Raw genomic sequence first — 19,259 nt, 5'->3', positions numbered from 1 at the left:
CCGTATTCACAAACGATGCATGCTTAAGTGAAGCAGCAAATCGAACGCACAGCATTACACAGGCACGCGCAGGATTATTATTTGTACCCTCCGTAGGTAGCATTGAGTGACACATCACTGATTAACCCCGCCACGGGCGAAGACTACGTGACCAAAAACAAAGGCTCGTAATTTATGAAATTGGATTTTCTAACGTCGTTTTTGTACATTTTGGATTTACGCAGATTTTTGATAAGAGCTTTCGTGGCATAGCTGCTAATACCGTCACATCTACTATTTGAAAAGAAATTAAGAATTCTCTAGTGTGATATTTTACTTTTTTGAACCTCAAGGAGAGCTCTTGGCACTGGAAGATCAGAACAAAGAATCTTCAACTACTTACACGGGAAGGAGGTATTTTAACCTGTAGGTTATTTAGTTCATGTGTGATTTAGTTTAATCAATGAATTGACATGAAACCAAAGAGTTTTAAGTTACAAGTAACGTTTCACTGCACAATATTTATTTTTGTAAAAAAATAATATAATTATAATATTAGGGTTGCCAGACTAGAGTTTACAAAACTTAAACCTTGCTTAAGTTATGAGTGGCATAATTAATTAGGCTAAAACAAGAGAAATAGCAAGACCGCGCGGCGACTACACAAACACACTGATTTCACTCCGCGCTTAACAAACAAGATGGGCAAATATAAGGGAAGTGGGAACTACACAATTATATTCCAGGAATGAACAACCGGCTCGTGGGCAGAGAAAAAGTGTACGCCCTGAAAAAAATACTGCTTACCGAACAAGAATTTTTTAGATTATAATCCTACTAATATTATTAATGCGAAAGTTTGGATGTCTGGACGTCTGGATATTTGTTACTCTTTCACGCAAAAACTACTGAACGGATTTTGTAGAAACTTTACGGTATAATTGTAAAATTTTGCCGATCTGTGACATTTTACGCGGGTGAAGCCGTGGGCAAAAGCTAGTGAATTATCTTGCTAGAAGCTTTGATCTAGTTTTCCATTGTTTGGCATGTTGATACTGAAAGTATTTGGCAACAGTGATCTTGATGAAGTTGTTTCAAATAAGCCCCAAAATGCCTTATTTAACGATATTTATTATTTATGTTTTTTTTCAATGTCAATAGGTTTCAAATAAAATAAATTATTTAAGTAACTTTACTTCTTAATAAATAAGCAGTTTTTTAACCATTTATAGAAAAATTATAGGACATTTGTAAAATAAACAAAAATAATGCTCCTTTTTAGTGGTACAGAAACCAACAAGCAACAGTGACATAATACAACATTTGATAACGATGCGTTAACTAGAACATGATCCAAAGTTATTATCCTGTCCTACATAACACGTAACGTTACGTTTCGCAGTAACGTTTTACCCTACATCTTCTTACTCCGTGACGTCACGATTGTCTCCTTACTGGTTGGCAAAATTGCCAATAAAAATTTGATCGCAGTCCGGGGGCTCTTTTGCTTTTGATAGATCATTTTCCATTCCTTTGATCATTGGCGCAAATTGAAATTGTGGAATTAAATTGACTAGATGCTTTGTGAGTGGAGGTGCGAATGTGTAAGATTGAATTGGTTTTACTATTATGTAAATGAGATTCATTTGATAAGACTAAGTATCGATACTAATAACAACATTTTAAAAATTAGCTCGACGTTTTTACACTGTAAAGGGCTGAAGCTATCAACTGATAGGTATTAAGTAACAGAGACAGAATCACATTTTATAGTTAAAATTAAACTTATTTCATCATCATCATTATCTCAGCCATAGGACGTCCAGTCGTCCACTGCTGAACATAGGCCTCCCCCAATGCTTTCCATGTTGCCCGGTTGGTAGCGGCCTGTGTCCAGCGCCTTCTACAGCTACCTTTACTTTATTTATTAAAGTTAATTTAGTAAACATCATTTAGTAAAGTACATTTCACCGCTAACCATTGTATATTACATAATATCTACCTTCCAATAATTGTGTCTAATTAAATACCTATGAGACTAAAGCTTTTGCAGTTTCTTACATGTAAGTATTATCACCAAGATTAATTTCTTTGATAATTTTCATTTCCAAGTAAACCTCGAGGAAACAACATACCACGTGTATGTAAAACTTTTTGTTTATAATGTAAGCGGATTGCTAATCGGAAAAGTTCGCTGTGAAATGTGAAATTCACGACTTTGTTTGCTACGGAATGATTTACCTGCAACGCTTAATGGGTTTGGCGCGTGTAGCCGTTAGCTAATACGTTTATATGTAGATATATGTTATGCAGATCACGAATGGTCAGGAATTCTTATTAATCTGTTTGAATTACCTATAAGCAGCTCAAACCGTTGAACGGATTGCGCTAAAAGCCACGCAGATAGACAATGTGACGTAGGCATTCGTTAAGAAAGGATTTTCCAAAGTTCACCCCTTATGAGGATGAAATGGGAGTCCAAATTTTAACGCAAGCGAAGCAGCGGCTAAAGCTAATTAAATTCACTGAAGTTGTAAATCTCAGTCTACTGACAAGGCAGAAGAAGATTGGTAAGTATCTTTTTTGTGTGATTTGCATAAAGACAGAAACCTTGAAACAAAACCCTGCTTAGGCTCACACAGGCTATTTACAAATTCCGAGGGTCGAAATTGTTTATTTTTGTATCAAACCTAAATTCACGCGATCGGATCCAGGAAATAAACGCTGGCATAAAACAAAAACTCAGTGCAATTTTTCTCCTCTGACACTGGCTTTTGACCCACTAAAAGCATGAAAATCGCGAAAATTCGGAACAAAATAGGTACGTAAAATAGTTCGAAAGATAGGTCAAACCCATTTCGTAACCTGGCCTACTTCGTTAGGGGTCCGTAATACGCAACCTATGTTATTTGTGATATTTTGTTGTCGGTTTACGAGTTTTGTTTTTCTTTCATTTTAATCGCATCTTTATGGAGCATTTTTTAAAATATGAGCAGGAATTTAATATATTTTGTAGTGCAGATGGGATAACGATTATTTTTAATATAACCTCATGAAAAGTTTTATTCGTTTCTTACTATAAATGATATTGTGTCATCATACGTTTAGCTTTTATAAATTGTTCAAGATCACGTAGTAAAATACTAATTATGAAATGGTTGTAATATTCTTAATTAATAACTTATTTGGATATTGAAATATATTTTACTTTTCCCGGAACGGAATTGCAATTGGCTTTTCGGAGAAACTCATTTCAACTGCTCTCCAAACTTTTATATTCTGTCCAAACGAACCAACAGTGCTGTAATCGATTTTTTCACACAGGATTTTTTACGGTTTTCTGCCAAAAAAACTGCTGTCTGTTGAATGCAAATGCATGCAAATGTGCTCGACTTCGAGACGTCAGTCTGTACGAGTTTTAGTTAGTAATTGTTTGTAACTAACTTTTCAATCATCATCATAATTTCAGCCACAGGACGTCCACCTTGTGGGTGGACATGCCACGCTGCGTTTTCCGGTACGCGGCCTCCATTCCAGAACCTTGCTGCCCCATCGGCCGTCAGTTCTGCGTACTATGTGCCCTGCCCATTGCCACTTCAGCTTGATAATCCTTTTCAAACTTTTGAAACAGTCAGTTGGCTTCATTGGAACTGTTTTACACACTCTATTTTGAAAAGTTTTGGAAATCTTCCTTTTCAACCGACTTCAAAAAAGGAGGAGGTTCTCAATTCGACCCGTATGTTTTTTTTTTTTCTATGTTTGTTACGCGATAACTCCGCCAATTATGAACCGATTTTAACAAATCTTTTTTCTGCGTATAGGTAATACCTCAAGGGTGGTCCCATTTAAATTTAATAATAGAAAAACCAACCCCCAAGGGTGGAAAATTGGGGATGAACTTTTTTATACGCAATATCTCCGCCGATTATAAAACAATTTGAACGATTATTTTTTTGTTGAATAGGTATTATCAAAAGGGTGGTTTCATGCGAATTTGAAGAAAATATTTCACCCCCAAGGGTGGAAAATTGGGGATGAACTTTTATACCCAATATTTTCAATTTTTTTAGTTTTTTTTTGTGTTCACGCATTTGAAGTCGGTTTTATTTTTTTAAAAAGTTATTTGTTTATTGCTTAGGTAAGCGGGTGCTTATGCATTTAGTATTTAAGAACCATCCGATGTCTGTTAACTTGATACAATATTACCTAAGAATCTAGGCCCGTATTAGGAAAACAAGTTCGAGTCAAACTCGAGTAAATAAAGGTTTTCTTGTTAATACATAAAAGCGGAAGATCGTTTTCCTTGATAATGACGATGATGGTGATAAGTGCTACTTGTGTCATTATTTTGGTTAGATTAGCTTAACGTCCTTAGGCTTTGCTCAGCCTTCATTGGTTGGGTTTTTTATTATTCAAACTGTAAAACCTAGATACACAGGAGTTAGTGGTGAAAAAGAGCGTTTGATTTCATTATTACAACCTTTGAATTTGCCGCCTAAAATGTGGGTACGCCGAATTTTTTCTTCTAGCGCCATCTACACGGTGTTCAGTGTTGTATCTACTATGTCGTGAATTGGTTCTGTGATATTTCTCAGGTTTTCTTGCTTTTTGAAAATTATTTTCTACAACGTTGCCGAGTTTTCATCACCTGGAGTGTTCCAGAGATGGCGTTAATACGGATAAACCATAAGTAGGTACACAAGTACTCATACTTATTTTAAGAATAAATATAGGAATTAAAAATAAAGGACTCTTAAACAAATTAATCAGATAGGTGCCAAACACTACTACTTAGTACTTGAGCAAGTTATTTTTATATAATTTTATTTTCAAAAAGGAATAGTTTTCATTGCAAGTGACCTTATCTCCTTGACCCAATCGATTGTTTTAACGACCTAGTTCTGTCTGTCTGTGTGGTACCTACTTTTGGTGACCATGATGAATAATTTATGATAGCACCACTATCGCCATAATCAATGAAACGTTGAATTTGTTATCGTTGTAATGGCATGCGATTGCAGAGTTAGTGCTCAATGAATATGAATAATTTAAAGCTACTGGACGATTCATCTAAGTCTTCTCTTCTTCTTTCACGAGATTTATAAGGACTTTGGAATAAATAGGAAAATAAAAATGAAGGATAATTTGGTCGTTACTTTTAGAAGCATGTTAGGTTATGCAATCTAATTTTCTCTCACACTATTGCATACTAATCTAAGTAAGGATAAGGCTATTAATTAATAAAAACAGCACTTAATATGTTATAATATATATTCGTGAATCTTTTACATGGGTGTATTTTAAATAATTCCTTTATTTTAACACACAACAAATATACAAATAACATACAATATATCCATGAAGGACAGCTAATGGATTACAAATTCCGCTTTTAGTGAGCCAAAGCTTGCCAAACGTTTGCCTAGTGCGGCAAATGTTGGAACAGAAATGGAAAACAATTGAAAGTTTAAAAAAATACAATTGTGTAGATTCTATGTTTTGCTAAACAACACTCTACCTAAAGCCCGTCACTACGATATGCTTCTTTCATGCCCTTCTATGGGACCCACAAACACTGCTAATACGCTATATTACAACTTCTGTATAGATTTTATATTAGACGGAGCCCACGATCTTATATCATTAATAAAGTAATGCTTGTTTTTCTATTGTTTTTTCAGCACTTACTTTATCCCACCTGAAGAATCTTTTGGTATTTTGACTGTTGAATAATAATTATGTGCTTTTTAGATATAGGTAAGTATGTTTCATCTCACTTAAACTAACATTTATTAATACTGGCAAGAAATCACACACACCAACACAATGTTTTGCTAAGGCTGAGTTGCACCATCTAACCTTAACCGTAACTTTAACGAAAACCGGTGTTCATTATACGGAATTTGATAGATTTTTGACGTTTGTCAAAAATAAGTAAGTAGTGGTAACGTCAAAACTCTGTTAGAATCCATACAAAAAACTTTGGTTATCTTCATAGTTACGGTCAAAGTTAGGTGGTGTAACCCAGCCTGAGTGTCTCTTTGTGATAATCATGAGACAAATATAGGCCTTTTTTCTTAGATTTTTATAAGTTACAAGTTTTAGACTTTGAGTTATTTTGGAGCTGCAAGAGGAAATCCTGAAATAAATAAGGCTGATTTAATGATTATAAGATCGTCATCATTCCCTTCCTGGTGACGTTGTGTCCACGCTATTTAATTGATTTCGTCAAATTGACATTTAAAGAAGTCCAACGACTCATATCTTGAAGTACTAAAACTTTAAATTTAAACCGGCTCAACATTTCATAGCATACAAACAGAATTAATTTCGGCTACATATCCATAATGCCAATATTTTAAATATTTAGTATATTCAATAATTTTTATATTCTGTATTTATAAATTTGGCGTCATAAGTATTCTTCATAAACTTGTTAACTTCTTTAGGTACTTGTAAATATCTATATGAAGCGACATCACAAAAGACGTGAGAATGACAATATATTTATGAGAGCGTACGTATTTATTTTGAATGTCCCATCCGTAAGATGCCAACACATGTCTTAACTAATTTTCCTAATAATTAGTTTCTAAAAAAATAATGTGCTCATGTCTCAACAGAATTTGATATAAATTGTATTGTCTATGTCTTCTACAGATAATAGTTCTAGTGATCCCATACAGGGTACACGTAGAATATAATTTTACTCAATAATACGTACTGAGATGATGCTCAAATTAAATTTTAGTTACAATAGTATAATTTTACTTATCCTAACGACTGCGGTTAGACAACACCTATCGTTAGATTTAACATAGCGTAGTAGGTAACAAGAATACAAACTGATTTATATGTAGGTAGATATAATACTATACAATTGTTTATTTAATTTTATACACACGTAAACGTATTTACAAACATTTCGGGTCATTTACTGTACCCGTTAGAACATTAGTTTGCAGGCCAAGTCGTTAAGCGTTAATATAGGTAGGTACTTACCAATGCATGCAATTTTACAAACACTGAATATAACGTTAATAACTCCAAGGTACACATAGAATACGCCAAAGTATAACAATCGATTAACTACCTTATTTAAGAAGCAACAAATCGTCATAATACTAATCGAAAGTCGAATAATGATGCTAATAAAATAAAAGAAGAAAACCAGTAAATTGCTAAACGTTATGTATTTACTACTTGCGCCATGAAATTGGTTATTGCGGAGACTAATATTGGTCCGAATCGCAATGGAGATAAAAAACATTGTAAAAGACCAATCGATAAGAAAATGCATGGAAATAAGAATGAATTTTCCAAAGAAACTAGACGCTAAAATTTCTACATGTTACTAATTTAAATTAAATCGTTGTCTTCAAAATATACTAATCATGACTCTAATAAATATTGAAAAAAAAGGCCGTAATGAAACTGTAAGCAAACGAAACTAAACCATGATCTCATCATACGTTATAATAAAGATAAAAATATTAACAACTATTAGAAGTACATATCAGATCCCTACTCCAGCTCGCAATATACATAGACATAGCTATCTAACACCTATATAGAATAGTACTAATACATAATTTCCATTTATTGTTACACAAGTTTAACAACGTTCAATTTTTTCTTAAATTATTTTATGCTTGACATCGTAACGATTAACATAAATAACTATACCGTTATTTTATAGTTTAGTAAACTATAAATTCTAATGATTAAATAAATTTCTCTGAACTGCATCAGAAATAATATCTAAGTCAAGGAACATCAAAATGATAGGGAATTGAGTCTACGCTTAGGTATCTTTATAAAGCAAGTGTAGGTAATACTTAAAAACGTACAAACTTATTGCTAAGTAACAAAAATGCAGTTCAGTCCCATTCCATTAAAAGAGACTTCATAATCGTCATCGAAAAATTTTCAGAAAATAAAGAAGTAAGTACGGAAATAAATATTAAAAGACCGTTTTCTTGTCTGGGAAATTTGAACCTTATTAACAGTTGCAGTTAGGGCTGCTATTTCCTTGCGGCTGCTCTGTGAGGCGTTGCCCGCGCGCTCCGCCTGCCAGCATTGCTGGTTCGGAGTCCAGACTTTCTGACATCTTGTCGCAAATGATGTCCACCAGCCGCTCGAATACAGCCTGTAAAGAAATATAACCAAACGTCAAGAAAGACCAGTAAAAAATCTAATAGAAGATAGGCAAGAATATGGTCGTCTTCGAGTCTAGTACGAGTAGTTCGAATCTAGTATGTCTTGTAACGTAGGGACTTGGACTACAGCTTGAATTCACAAACTACCGCTAGCCGGTTTTACTAAAAATAATATTAATATACAGGGTGTTAGGTAAATGGGTATATGAGCCGACACTAGCCCATGTTAACAATGCATATAAATGGTATGGTGAAGTCAGAAATTTGATAAATTCATTTAATTTTTTTAAATGTTCATACAAAATAAAATGTATAAAATCAGATTTGTATGAAAATTAAAATAATAAAAATGATGATATCAATTTTCTGACTTCACCATACCATTTATATGCATATATGTTAACATGGGCTAGTGTCGGCTCATATACCTATTTACCTAACACCCTGTACAAAATTCGAATTCCTAAACCATCAAATAAAGGTATACCTACTTCTAATCTATTATACCGAACTTCCTTCGAGATTTTTAACAAAGTTGATGATGAGAGTCTATTTTTATTTGTACACAAAATAACATAGTAGGTATTTGATAATAATCATAATTAACATTCATAACATAAAAAGTTTTCTGGGATTGAGATTTAGTTTTATTTTTATCAAATCTTTTCACGTCGCGCATATCTCTTGAATAATTTGTTAAAGTTTTGCGACTAATACCTATTATCTTTTGATTACTTTTATGTTGATGTTTCCTAGAAATATGGAATAAAACTTGTTTGCGTGGCATAATGTTGTTATTTCTTAGTTCTATATTAATATTAAAACCAAACCACTAACAACTGTGCAAGTTTTCACATCTAAGTTACTTGAACCACTTACGCTGAAAAAATAGCTAAATGTATAGAGAGAACCTTAGAGAAGGATACGATTTTTTTAATGTGGCCAGCATTTACATTCTCGATTATTACACCCGTATTCACAAACATTACTATGAGGTCGACAGTGCGCGTGGACGCATAGGGTGAAACACGAACCAATCACAGAGCTCTATTCAACGCATGTGCGTTTGATTTGCTGCTTCATTTGAGCAAGCAACGTATGTGAATACGGGTGTTACATAGTGAAAAATCCTTTGCTACTTTTCACTTGCATTGGGCTTACTTCTGATATGGTGGGTAGGTTTTGCGGAAAAAATATTGTGGCCAAATGCTACAGACGCAATAGAATAGGCAACTTCCACTCTTCTCGTGGTCCTAAAAGGCGACAGAGACACGTCACGAGGCGAACACCAGTTCTCCCCAACCAGTCTGGCTGTATACATATTTTCCTTGGTAAATTAGAGCCCAATGACGTCCACAGCTGGACAAGTCTTCCCCCAAGGATTTCCACAAAGACCGATCCTGCGCTGCTCGCATCTAGGTACTTCCCGCAATCTTCACCTGATTGTCGTTCCACCTAGTGGGAGGCCTGCCTGGAAATTAGAAATTAGAGAGGGTCGCGTGCTCTTGCAGATGCTAAATGACCCGAAGATGATGATGAATTTTTTTATGCATGACAAGGCAGATATTTGGCCGCAATCGCACCTGGTGTTAACTGAGATGCAGTCTAGGATGGTACATATCTACCCTGTAAGTGCCTGTTCACTCTCGAATTATAATGTCCGGGAAAGACAGCAGCAGGCAGCGAATTCCAGTCCCTAGCTAGACTTAGGGACAAATGCTAACAACTCTCCTCCCCAAACGGTCTGGCGTTCATTTTCCTTGGTAAATTAAAGAGGGTCGTGTTCTTGCAGTGGAGCCTAAAGAAATGACCTGAAGATGGTAATGATAATTTGCTGCAACTTACCTTAACATTGATGTTCTCTTTAGCGCTGGTCTCATAGAACTCGACTCCAAGTTGCTCAGCCAGCTGCCTCCCGCGCTCTTGGCTGACCACGCGTTCCTCCTCCATGTCACACTTGTTGCCCACCAGGATCACCTGCGCGTTGTCCCAGGAGTACGTCTTGATCTGTGTCACCCTGGAAATAGAGTTCATTTTATATCTTCAGGTATGTAATATGTTACGGCTAAAGATCGGTGTGAACATAAACTTAAGATTAGCCGGCTAAACTTAAGATTATCTTCGACGAGGTGTTAATGTTAGTTTCTTCTATCTTTAGCCGGCTAAACTTAAGTGTAACCGCAGGCCCTTGGCTAAAAATGTAGATGTAAATGGAAAAGGAAACAATGTAATAATGTTTACTATTTTGACACGAAAACTTACTTTTATGTGCCTATGTAGGTATTTAAAATTACAATTATTACAATAACAAAATATTAATTACTTAAAACAATATCTACCTAATCATTAAAATAAAATAATAAGGAACCATTTGGTCATTACAGAATCTTCTGTAGGTATTTAAAATTACAAAATAAAGCTGCGCGCGCGTTGTCTCCCCACCGCCCCCTCAAGAGCCCTCCAGCCTGGCGCGCCCATGGAATACATTTTTAGCCGTTTCGTTTTGGCTAATGTGCACATTAGCCGGCTAAAGATGGAATATCACGACGCAAACTAACATGTTATCGAACTTTAGCTGCTTCTCGAAGGTAAACTTAAGTTTAGCCGGCTAATCTTAAGTTTATGTTCACAACTATCTTTAGCCGTAACATATATGATGCATGATTTTCTTACGCCCGTATTCACAAACGATGCTTGCTTAAGTGAAGCAGCAAATCGAATGCACATCGTTGAATAGAGCTCTGTGATTGATTTGCGTGTTGACCCTGTGCGTCCACGCGCACTTTGAGACCTCATAGTAATGTTTGTGAATACGGGCGATATTTGTAACAAAAATAAACTGCTCAGGGAAAATATACCTATTACCTACTACATAAATAAGGCTAAAATGGCTATAATTTATGAATTAATCATTGTCTTATTTCTACATTAATCATTTTATTATTGTTTAGTTATTCGTATGTTTTTATAAAAACATTTTACAGAGCAATTAATAGTAATCACAATGTCAACTTTATGTGATTGTTGTTTATGATGTCAGCTATCTAGTCATGCGAAGTTGCTAGTGTTTTACAAATAACCTTGTTTATATTTTGAGTACCTATTCATTAATTTTAAACTTTCGCGTTGCATAATTGTACCGCTGCCGTTTGTTACCTATCCTATACTACTTTTATTTGCCTTACGAGGTAAAAAAACTCCCCCATTACTAATTGGTATGCTCCACTGACCCGCCGAGGGTTGGTTAGATTAATAGACTCACCAAACTTGGCTGTAACTTCAGGCATAAGACAGGAGCGAACCTGGTCCTACTTAAAATGCTGCTCGCACCGCGGGAGCTCAATATCAGAACGACCGAGGATATCTCATAATTTGGTGTTATTACTGCCCAAATACTGACACTAGATTGCGGTATTTTTATAGCCAGAACAATATTTTTGGGGATGTATTTTTCCGATTCCTTACTGAGTCCATAGTTCTAGTTTTTTGGTAACCAGAACTGGCTGTACATACATTATATATTTGGATAGCTATATTTTGAATGTGACTTTTATACTGTTTATTTATATCTGTCACTTCACATCTCTCTCTAAAAATAGACGGTCTATCTCTCATCACTCTCTTCTTTTTCTTTAAATCTTAATTCTATCAGCACTCTGCAATTCTACTAGTGTTTCTAGTTCCTAGAGTTCCTAGAATAGTCCATTTAATGGGCCTGTAGCCATCAAAAGTTTCCCACACGCCTAAATCGGGAAAACTTATGATGTCTCTTCTGGAGTTGAAATTTCACTAGATATGCCTATGATTCCGTTTGCTTCAAACTTGTTTCCAATTCACGAAGATATCCCATTTTTGTATAAATTAAAAAACATCAAACTATTAAATTCTAGTGCTCCTGAGTAATAAGACATTGATACATCTATTATCGTCATAGTTAAGTATTTACGAAGAAATGTACAGAATGCCATTTTTCAAAGCATCATTTATCAAGATGTCCTATTTGTAAACGGACAGGAAATTATAATAAATTGATTTCTTTTTAGGTATTTTGTGCGCCCTAAATTCTGTCTGTCGGGATTGTATTTATCGTAAGCTGGCCTTTTTGGCACGAAAGAACATGCTGTTGTCTGTATTATGCTCATCGTTTTTTGTGTCTAGTACATAAATCTATTCATGGTCTTCTTCTTATTCGAGTTGTTCTTTTAACTTAATCACAGAGATGTATTTACTGAAGAACGAATATAGCGAGTCAATTTATGTGTAGTATTACTACTATCTTGAAGCGGAACGGTGAAGATATCGGACTGGCCGACTCGAGATCTGAGGAACGCTGGCTAGTTCGAACCCCGCCGTTGCTTGACTGATGTGGTGGCCCACTCGTAACGTAACGCAAGCATATTTAGCATAGTGGTGAGTTTGTGCAATAAGTAGGTACAAATTACTAATATTCTTAAAAAAAAACTCACCAATCCTGGACACTGTTGAAGCTTTCCTCGTTGGTGATGTCGTACATTAAGATGAAGCCCATCGCCCCCCGATAGTAAGCAGTTGTGATGGTCCGGTAGCGCTCCTGGCCGGCGGTATCCTGGAATATCAGTTGGTATTACAAATTATCAAGCTTCAGTCTTATTGCCTTATAATAAGGTCTTAAAATACGCTCAAATCTAGATGGATACTGAAGCACAGTGATGTGACTGGAACCACATAGAAATCACACCGGCAGGCACACCGAAATCAGACGCGTTTTGTAAGAAAGTGATAAAAAATTAAAGGTACGAAATATTGCAAGACGTTATGACGATTTTCCTAAGAGTAAAGCAAACCTACAGATCTATCAGTAATAATGACATCAATATTACTTTTATTTCTTCCTTCTGTAATCTCCCTGAATAGCCTTGTCACACTAACTAGAACCATCATTCCTTCATTTCAACCACTATACTCTCTGGTCTTCTTGTAATAATCACGGTTCTTTATGTGCAGTTTAGCTTTTCAAGGAAAATCTCAAGCTAAAAAGGCGGAAAACCAATAACTAATCTAATTTATGTGACGCCAAAACTTTCCCGTGACATAAAAAGCGTAAATAACGTTACAGACTATAAATGACATTGTTATCGCCGACCTAGGGAAAAGTTATCTCATTTCCAACCAAGCTGGCTAAGTCCTTGCTCTACTAAACTAGTTGCATAGGAAATTGGAAGAACTTCAGGCATTTACCGATGTGGCCTATGTAAGTTATTGCTTTGCGATTCAATATTTTCTGCCATCTTCCTTTCTGATTGCAAACTATTTCCCCCGTTTGAATGTTTTGGAGAATGTAGTTTTCTAGCAATAAGACCGATTTCATTTCAGTGACTAATTTTGTGTGACATTTATGAATTCTCTAAACAAAAATCATAGCATCACAAATCACAACTGAACACTGCGACGGAGGTAGAGATGTGCTGCAGTGATAATCTGATTCTGTTACAGAGTGAGCCAACGTAAAAGATTAAAAGCATCTGGTACTCATCAATATAATACCGTCAAATAACACATTCCGGTGCTATTGAGTGATGTCAGGATGCAGAGCTATAGCACACTAAAGACACCAGAAATGCGTTATATTTAGAATTAATAGAGGCATAAAGAGTCCTTTCTAATGCCTTTGAACATCAGCGTTAGCTTATAGCGTTCTGATGCGTACTAAAATACACTTTTTTAAACTACTGGAAAAAACATACATTTAATCAAATAAGTATAATAGAAAAGTTCATACCCATATCTGAAGCTTCACGCGTTTGTCGTGACGAAAGACTGTCTTCACCTTGAAGTCGATACCCACGGTGGAGACGAAGGCCGACGTGAACGAGTCGTCCGCGTATCGGAAAAGGAAACTGAAAGAGATGAAAGATGCCATTATACGAAACAGTTCGGAAGAATATAACATTTCTTATAAGGAATCCTGTTTCAAAGAAATTGTGGGAGCGGAGATATTCCTATTTAAAAATACCTCAGGACTCTGCGTGCCTAATATGTGCGTATGTTATTATAAATTGAAGAAAAAGAAAAGGAGTGTGTTTGTAATTTAATTTTCACTCTAAAATCGTTATTTTTAGATCTTTTATAAGAAAGTAAAGCCATATTTCAAAAAGTACGAAAAAAAAACGCGGACAGGAATTTTTAAAGATTTTTGAGGAGCAATGTGGAAATCTTTAAGTACTTTACTTGTACAAGCTTTACGAGAAAGTAATTTCAAAGTTTTTACAAGACGAAACGTGGATGCCTGTCTAATATGTGTTTTGAAGACACTGGCTCCTAAAATAGCTATTATGTTAACAGTTTTAGGTTCAAAATGCAGTAGGTATGTATGTTACGTAGGTATGCGTTCATTTCAAATTACAATTTATATGTTTTTTTTTTTATATTAGGTAAAATCGTATTATGTTTACTTAAATTTTGCGTCGGACAAATGACAACGCAATATCCACCCACAGTATCCATCCACCCCTTGGATATAATGCAAATAGGTATTGCGGATGTTGAGAGCTATGTAATATTAATGATGCTGAGTGATGGATATATTGACGACGTATTTGTATTCCCCTTTTACCTATCCCAACATAAAAGAAAAATGCGATATTTTGATGAATTCTTTGTCACTTTCAGTTTAACTCAATATCGCTGTGATGATATAAATAAAAAAAGAGATATCATAATTTTAGTTAAACCGAGTTTTTATAATAATCTCTGATTTACTTTCAATGTTTACTGTATATCAAGACACGAGGTAGAGTGTCAAGCCAAGTTCAAGTAACAGAACTGACGAGCAGCACGGTGTGTAATATACACGAACCATTTGGAGCCACTTCTGACGTCCTCATAACTCATACAGTTGACAGCATTACACTTGGTATTTGTTTTTTGTTGCACAATGTCATCTATTACAACGACATAAGATGCCACAGTCACACACAGTAAACAAATAAATAAATAAAATAAAATAAATAATACTTATTACAATTATTATTAATACAGTATTTAGCTAGTTTATTAATATCATCTGTAAAGTGGAAATAAATGGGAACTCACCTAGTCTTTCCTACAGAACTGTTTCCTATAATGAGGAGCTTGAACATGTAGTCGAAGTTTTGGTCCGCCGCATCCTTTTGCCATTTTGGATCGCCGCCACCAGCCATCTGGAATGATTCAAGTATTACACATATTGATGAAGATTCTAGAATAAGTAATGGTGAGTGTAATCAGATATCAACTAACTAAGCGTGACGTGTTGTAACTTGTAAGTACCTTATTAAAATAAAACTCTGCTCAGTATATTTTGTATTTAAAAGTGACATTTCCAAAATTAGAAAAATATTTTCTCCCTTTTTAAAATGTAGCGCATTTTATTGTCATTATAGCCATTTTTTAACGTAATACAATACATTTTTTTGTGGAAAAAGTTAAAAAGAACTGAAGATGTTGTTCTTTAAAATTGTACTCCTAAATCTACTGCTGAATCAATTTAACATTTTTTGACAATAAAATATATTTTTACAATTTCTTTTGTCAATTCTCATTAACATTTTCATTTACAATTATTATTTTTTCCGATTTCATTAGATTATAATGCTATTGCTTTAATAATCACTACCTCTGTATGCTCTTCATTGTTGTTAAGCGCAGGTTCGTTATTTTTCATCACGTAAACAAATACACGTTCAAACAAACATTATTAACACGACCACCTTTTCAATTCGCAATGTTTGACTACGGAAAATATCACAAAATACGCTTCAAAAGCATTATATTCCCAGACACAAAGGCAACTTAGACCCTACGGCTCTTACTTTACAATTTAAAACGCTTTGAGAAAAACTCGTGGCGCATGTTATTAGCCACGCTCCTTATCTCTCAAAGGACAAAAGAAATTCACTCTTATTTTCAGGACTACAAAGACCAGTTCATCATCGAGTTTTTTTTATTCTTTACATGGGACCAAAGCAAAATGAATTCCAGATAATGTTCCATAATATATTATCACCACATCCTACACACATTTTTTTATACTAAATTGTTTTGATTGTATCTTTTGTTGATACTCATAAGAGTGATAATAATATAATGTGCTCCTACTCTTACCTACTCGTAAATAAATTTTAAATTATTTTTATGCGTAAGCATAATCATTCACACATTCTTGTTCTTTATTTTACTCTTTATTTTATTTCTCTTGTAAATTGTACCAGACATTAGGTACATTATTTTACCTTCTTAAAACAGAGTGGAAATCAAAACGTCACTTACTTAGTTCGCTGGGTTAGACGACAGAAATTAATGGTTTGTTAAAGCATTGTTAACGTATCATTGCTGCCGCGATTGCTTGATGAGCTGTTAACAATAGCTTAACAAGTCGTTAAATGTCGTCTAGTGCCCCACTGGGAATTAGGTTTTTACTAAGTACCTTTTATAATAATACTATCACACCACAACTCTACCAAAAGCATTTTTAAATGTTTGACTAATAAGTTTGATTACTATAATGATAATAAATAAATAATAACAAACAGATTTATAATGCAGCAAAACCTTTTTCAAAATGCAATACCCACACCAATACATAGCCATAAGGTTTATTGATGTCTATCTATTTATAGCACCAATCAAAGATCCCGATTCCAGGATTTACGAGCATTAGATCTAAGAAGGTTTTAGTCCTTGAAATATATTTACCTTTTTTCAGTCTTCTATGTAGCAGATCAAAAACGGGACGTTAGTATCACTATTTATTTTTTATCGCTGAAAATCGTTTGAGCTGTGTAACAGTAGAGAACACCACCTATGGCTATCTCTTTCACATTCACACCACGCAACGAGAGGCTAACTGACAGAGTTTTACGCGTTTATCGATTTCTTGTAGCTGTTTTGCAGACCTCACAACACCTATACCACTTTTTGAAACCTTACAAAACCAGCTCCATCGAACACAGCGTCGAACTAAGCACCGATGCTTTCGCAATTTCGAACAGAAAATCGATAACTTGGTAGTTATTTCGTAACTCACTATCACTCGCTGCTATTTAGTATTCACTGGTACAGCCACGACTTCTAATTTGAGTAATCCGTATGTGCGTATTCCTTTGGCCTAAATATTCAGTAATAAAAAAAATAACTATAGGGACAGATAAAAGAGTGAGTGATGTTTCGCGCTCACAGCTGTTACCTCCTGCGAGCTCCCTCTCAGTGAAATGGGGATGGGAGAAAAATTCAAGATGGCGGAACGTTGCGCGCGCATTTTCCACGCAACCTGTCAAACTTGGGCGGCGATAAATCTGGCTGTAATCTTTGTGAAAGAATATCACTTTAGCTTTTTTCTTGATTAAAATTAAGAAATATATTGCGTTTCACTAAAAGATTTGGAAAAACTATTTACTTATGCTGTAAAATTGACTGACTCTATAATGAAACTTTTTTCAATGTAATCCTTCCTAACTGTACAATATCAACAAATAAGTCAACTTGTACGCAGATTGGTTTCAAGTAGCGACGATGAAAATCTGAAATTTGGAAGGGTATTTGTTATATTTATTTCATATAAGTAATATAAAATATATAACATTGAAGGCTATTTTTGGATACGACCATCTTCAAAGTCGACAGCTATTAGGTTTATCTCTTTTATCATTGTCAGGGGAAAATACTTAGGTTTGTTGAAAAGGCGATTTTTCTTCGCCTCGCTTAGCAGTATTAATGAAAAGGTACTGAGTGTAACAATTCGATTCGAATAATAAAAATAAAAATAATACAAAAATAAAAATCTGACCATTGAAATTATCTGCAGCAGATTTCAAAATGAAAGTTTAAAACTTGTTTAAACCTATTAGAGGGTTTGATTCCCATTGATATGAGGGTTAAATACCATGTTTGAAAAATAATAATTATTTTAAAATATTTTGTATTTTTTTCCCATTTAGTGTCATTATATCTGTAATGACAATGTTAATTTTTTTAAGTTAACCCTTTGTGACAAAAGTAGTCTCCCCTTTGCCTGAGGTTCATCTATGTATCGGTACCAAAATTCATCAAAAACGATTCAGCAGTTTCGGGCATAAACAGTATTATTTTGTTATATTTTTTTTTTAAATTGACATTGGCCTTATACGAAATGTAAGTTGAATTTGAGTTCTATCAAGCCTTTTTGCTTGATCAACTAAAAATAATACTCTCTCTGTATCTAAGTACGGATGCACACTCTATTGTTCTACATTTTAATGTGTAACATATGAATTATTGACTCACTTGACACAAATATTGCATTGTACAATGGCTTGGAATTACTCGGGCTGTGTTGAGAGCCTTGACCCCGGGGTGACCCAATTACAAGTACATGCAACCAGCTTCCGACCGTTCAATCGTTTGCTCCTGTGGATTCAATAAAGTCGTATATTTCAGTCTTTTTACATGTCTTACACGTCTGTATAATGCCAGTTTTCACCTTCAATCCCTAATTTAAGTGACCCTTATAGCTATGGTAACACATAACAGGAATTTTGTTTCCATAGGGGTCACTTAAAAATTAGGGATTGATGGAGAAAACGGACATAAAAGTCCCTTTGGACGATTCCTGTAGCCTGTACCTTCAATGAAGATCGAGATCGCAAACCAGTCGAAAAGTGGTCGAAAAGCCCCTTTTTTGTATGGAGTTTTGACGGATTCGATTTTCGATTCGATCAAAAAGTGCGTTTTGTCTAAGGGGGCTGTTGTGTTGTAGTTATTAAACGACTATTATTAATTTAATTTTATGATAATTATAATCGCAACAGCAAATAAATGTTATCAAAGATTTATGAATATTGGGTAATAAAAAATAATTAGTGAAATGCTTATTAAAAAATTAATAGAAAAATGCTGCCTGTTGAAAAAAATAAAAAAATATTGGTTTATTAAATTGTTTTTCAATTTGGCAACTATTAAATGTTTCATGCCTACCGAAAACAATGACATGTTTTTTCTTTGTTTCGCATTATACAGTGTGAGTCACGTTAAAGTGTACATATGAAAAAAGATAAAACTAGACCTGTTTTTATCGACAAAAAAGAGGTCAAAAATTTTTTGAGATTTTTTTAAAATTTTTTATAGAAT

At 34.6% G+C, this 19,259-nt stretch overlaps 1 protein-coding gene across 2 annotated transcripts; it reads right to left on the bottom strand.

Moving 5' to 3' along the window:
• Window positions 1-5,277: 5,277 nt before the first annotated feature.
• Window positions 5,278-17,350, bottom strand: Rab3 (RAS oncogene family member Rab3). 2 transcript variants are annotated; one of them, XM_028302905.1, is made up of 6 exons: window positions 16,851-17,350; window positions 15,210-15,316; window positions 13,897-14,014; window positions 12,605-12,723; window positions 9,984-10,155; window positions 5,278-8,128 (listed from the first exon to the last, which is right to left on the bottom strand). In XM_028302905.1, exons 2-6 carry the CDS (start codon window positions 15,314-15,316, stop codon window positions 7,982-7,984), a joined length of 663 nt encoding a protein of 220 aa, XP_028158706.1. In that variant the 5' UTR covers window positions 16,851-17,350; the 3' UTR covers window positions 5,278-7,981. The 2 variants fall into 2 exon arrangements, with proteins under 2 accessions (XP_028158706.1, XP_028158705.1); XM_028302904.1 differs by lacking the exon at window positions 16,851-17,350 and adding an exon at window positions 15,772-15,882.
• Window positions 17,351-19,259: the final 1,909 nt, after the last annotated feature.

The sequence above is a fragment of the Ostrinia furnacalis genome, unplaced genomic scaffold (assembly GCF_004193835.3).
Source record: "Ostrinia furnacalis isolate ACB-3 unplaced genomic scaffold, ASM419383v2 OfSCF1166, whole genome shotgun sequence".
Taxonomy (NCBI): Eukaryota; Metazoa; Arthropoda; class Insecta; order Lepidoptera; family Crambidae; genus Ostrinia; species Ostrinia furnacalis.
The sequence above is the reverse complement of the archived record's forward strand: the minus strand, read 5'-3'. Positions and strand labels throughout refer to the sequence as shown.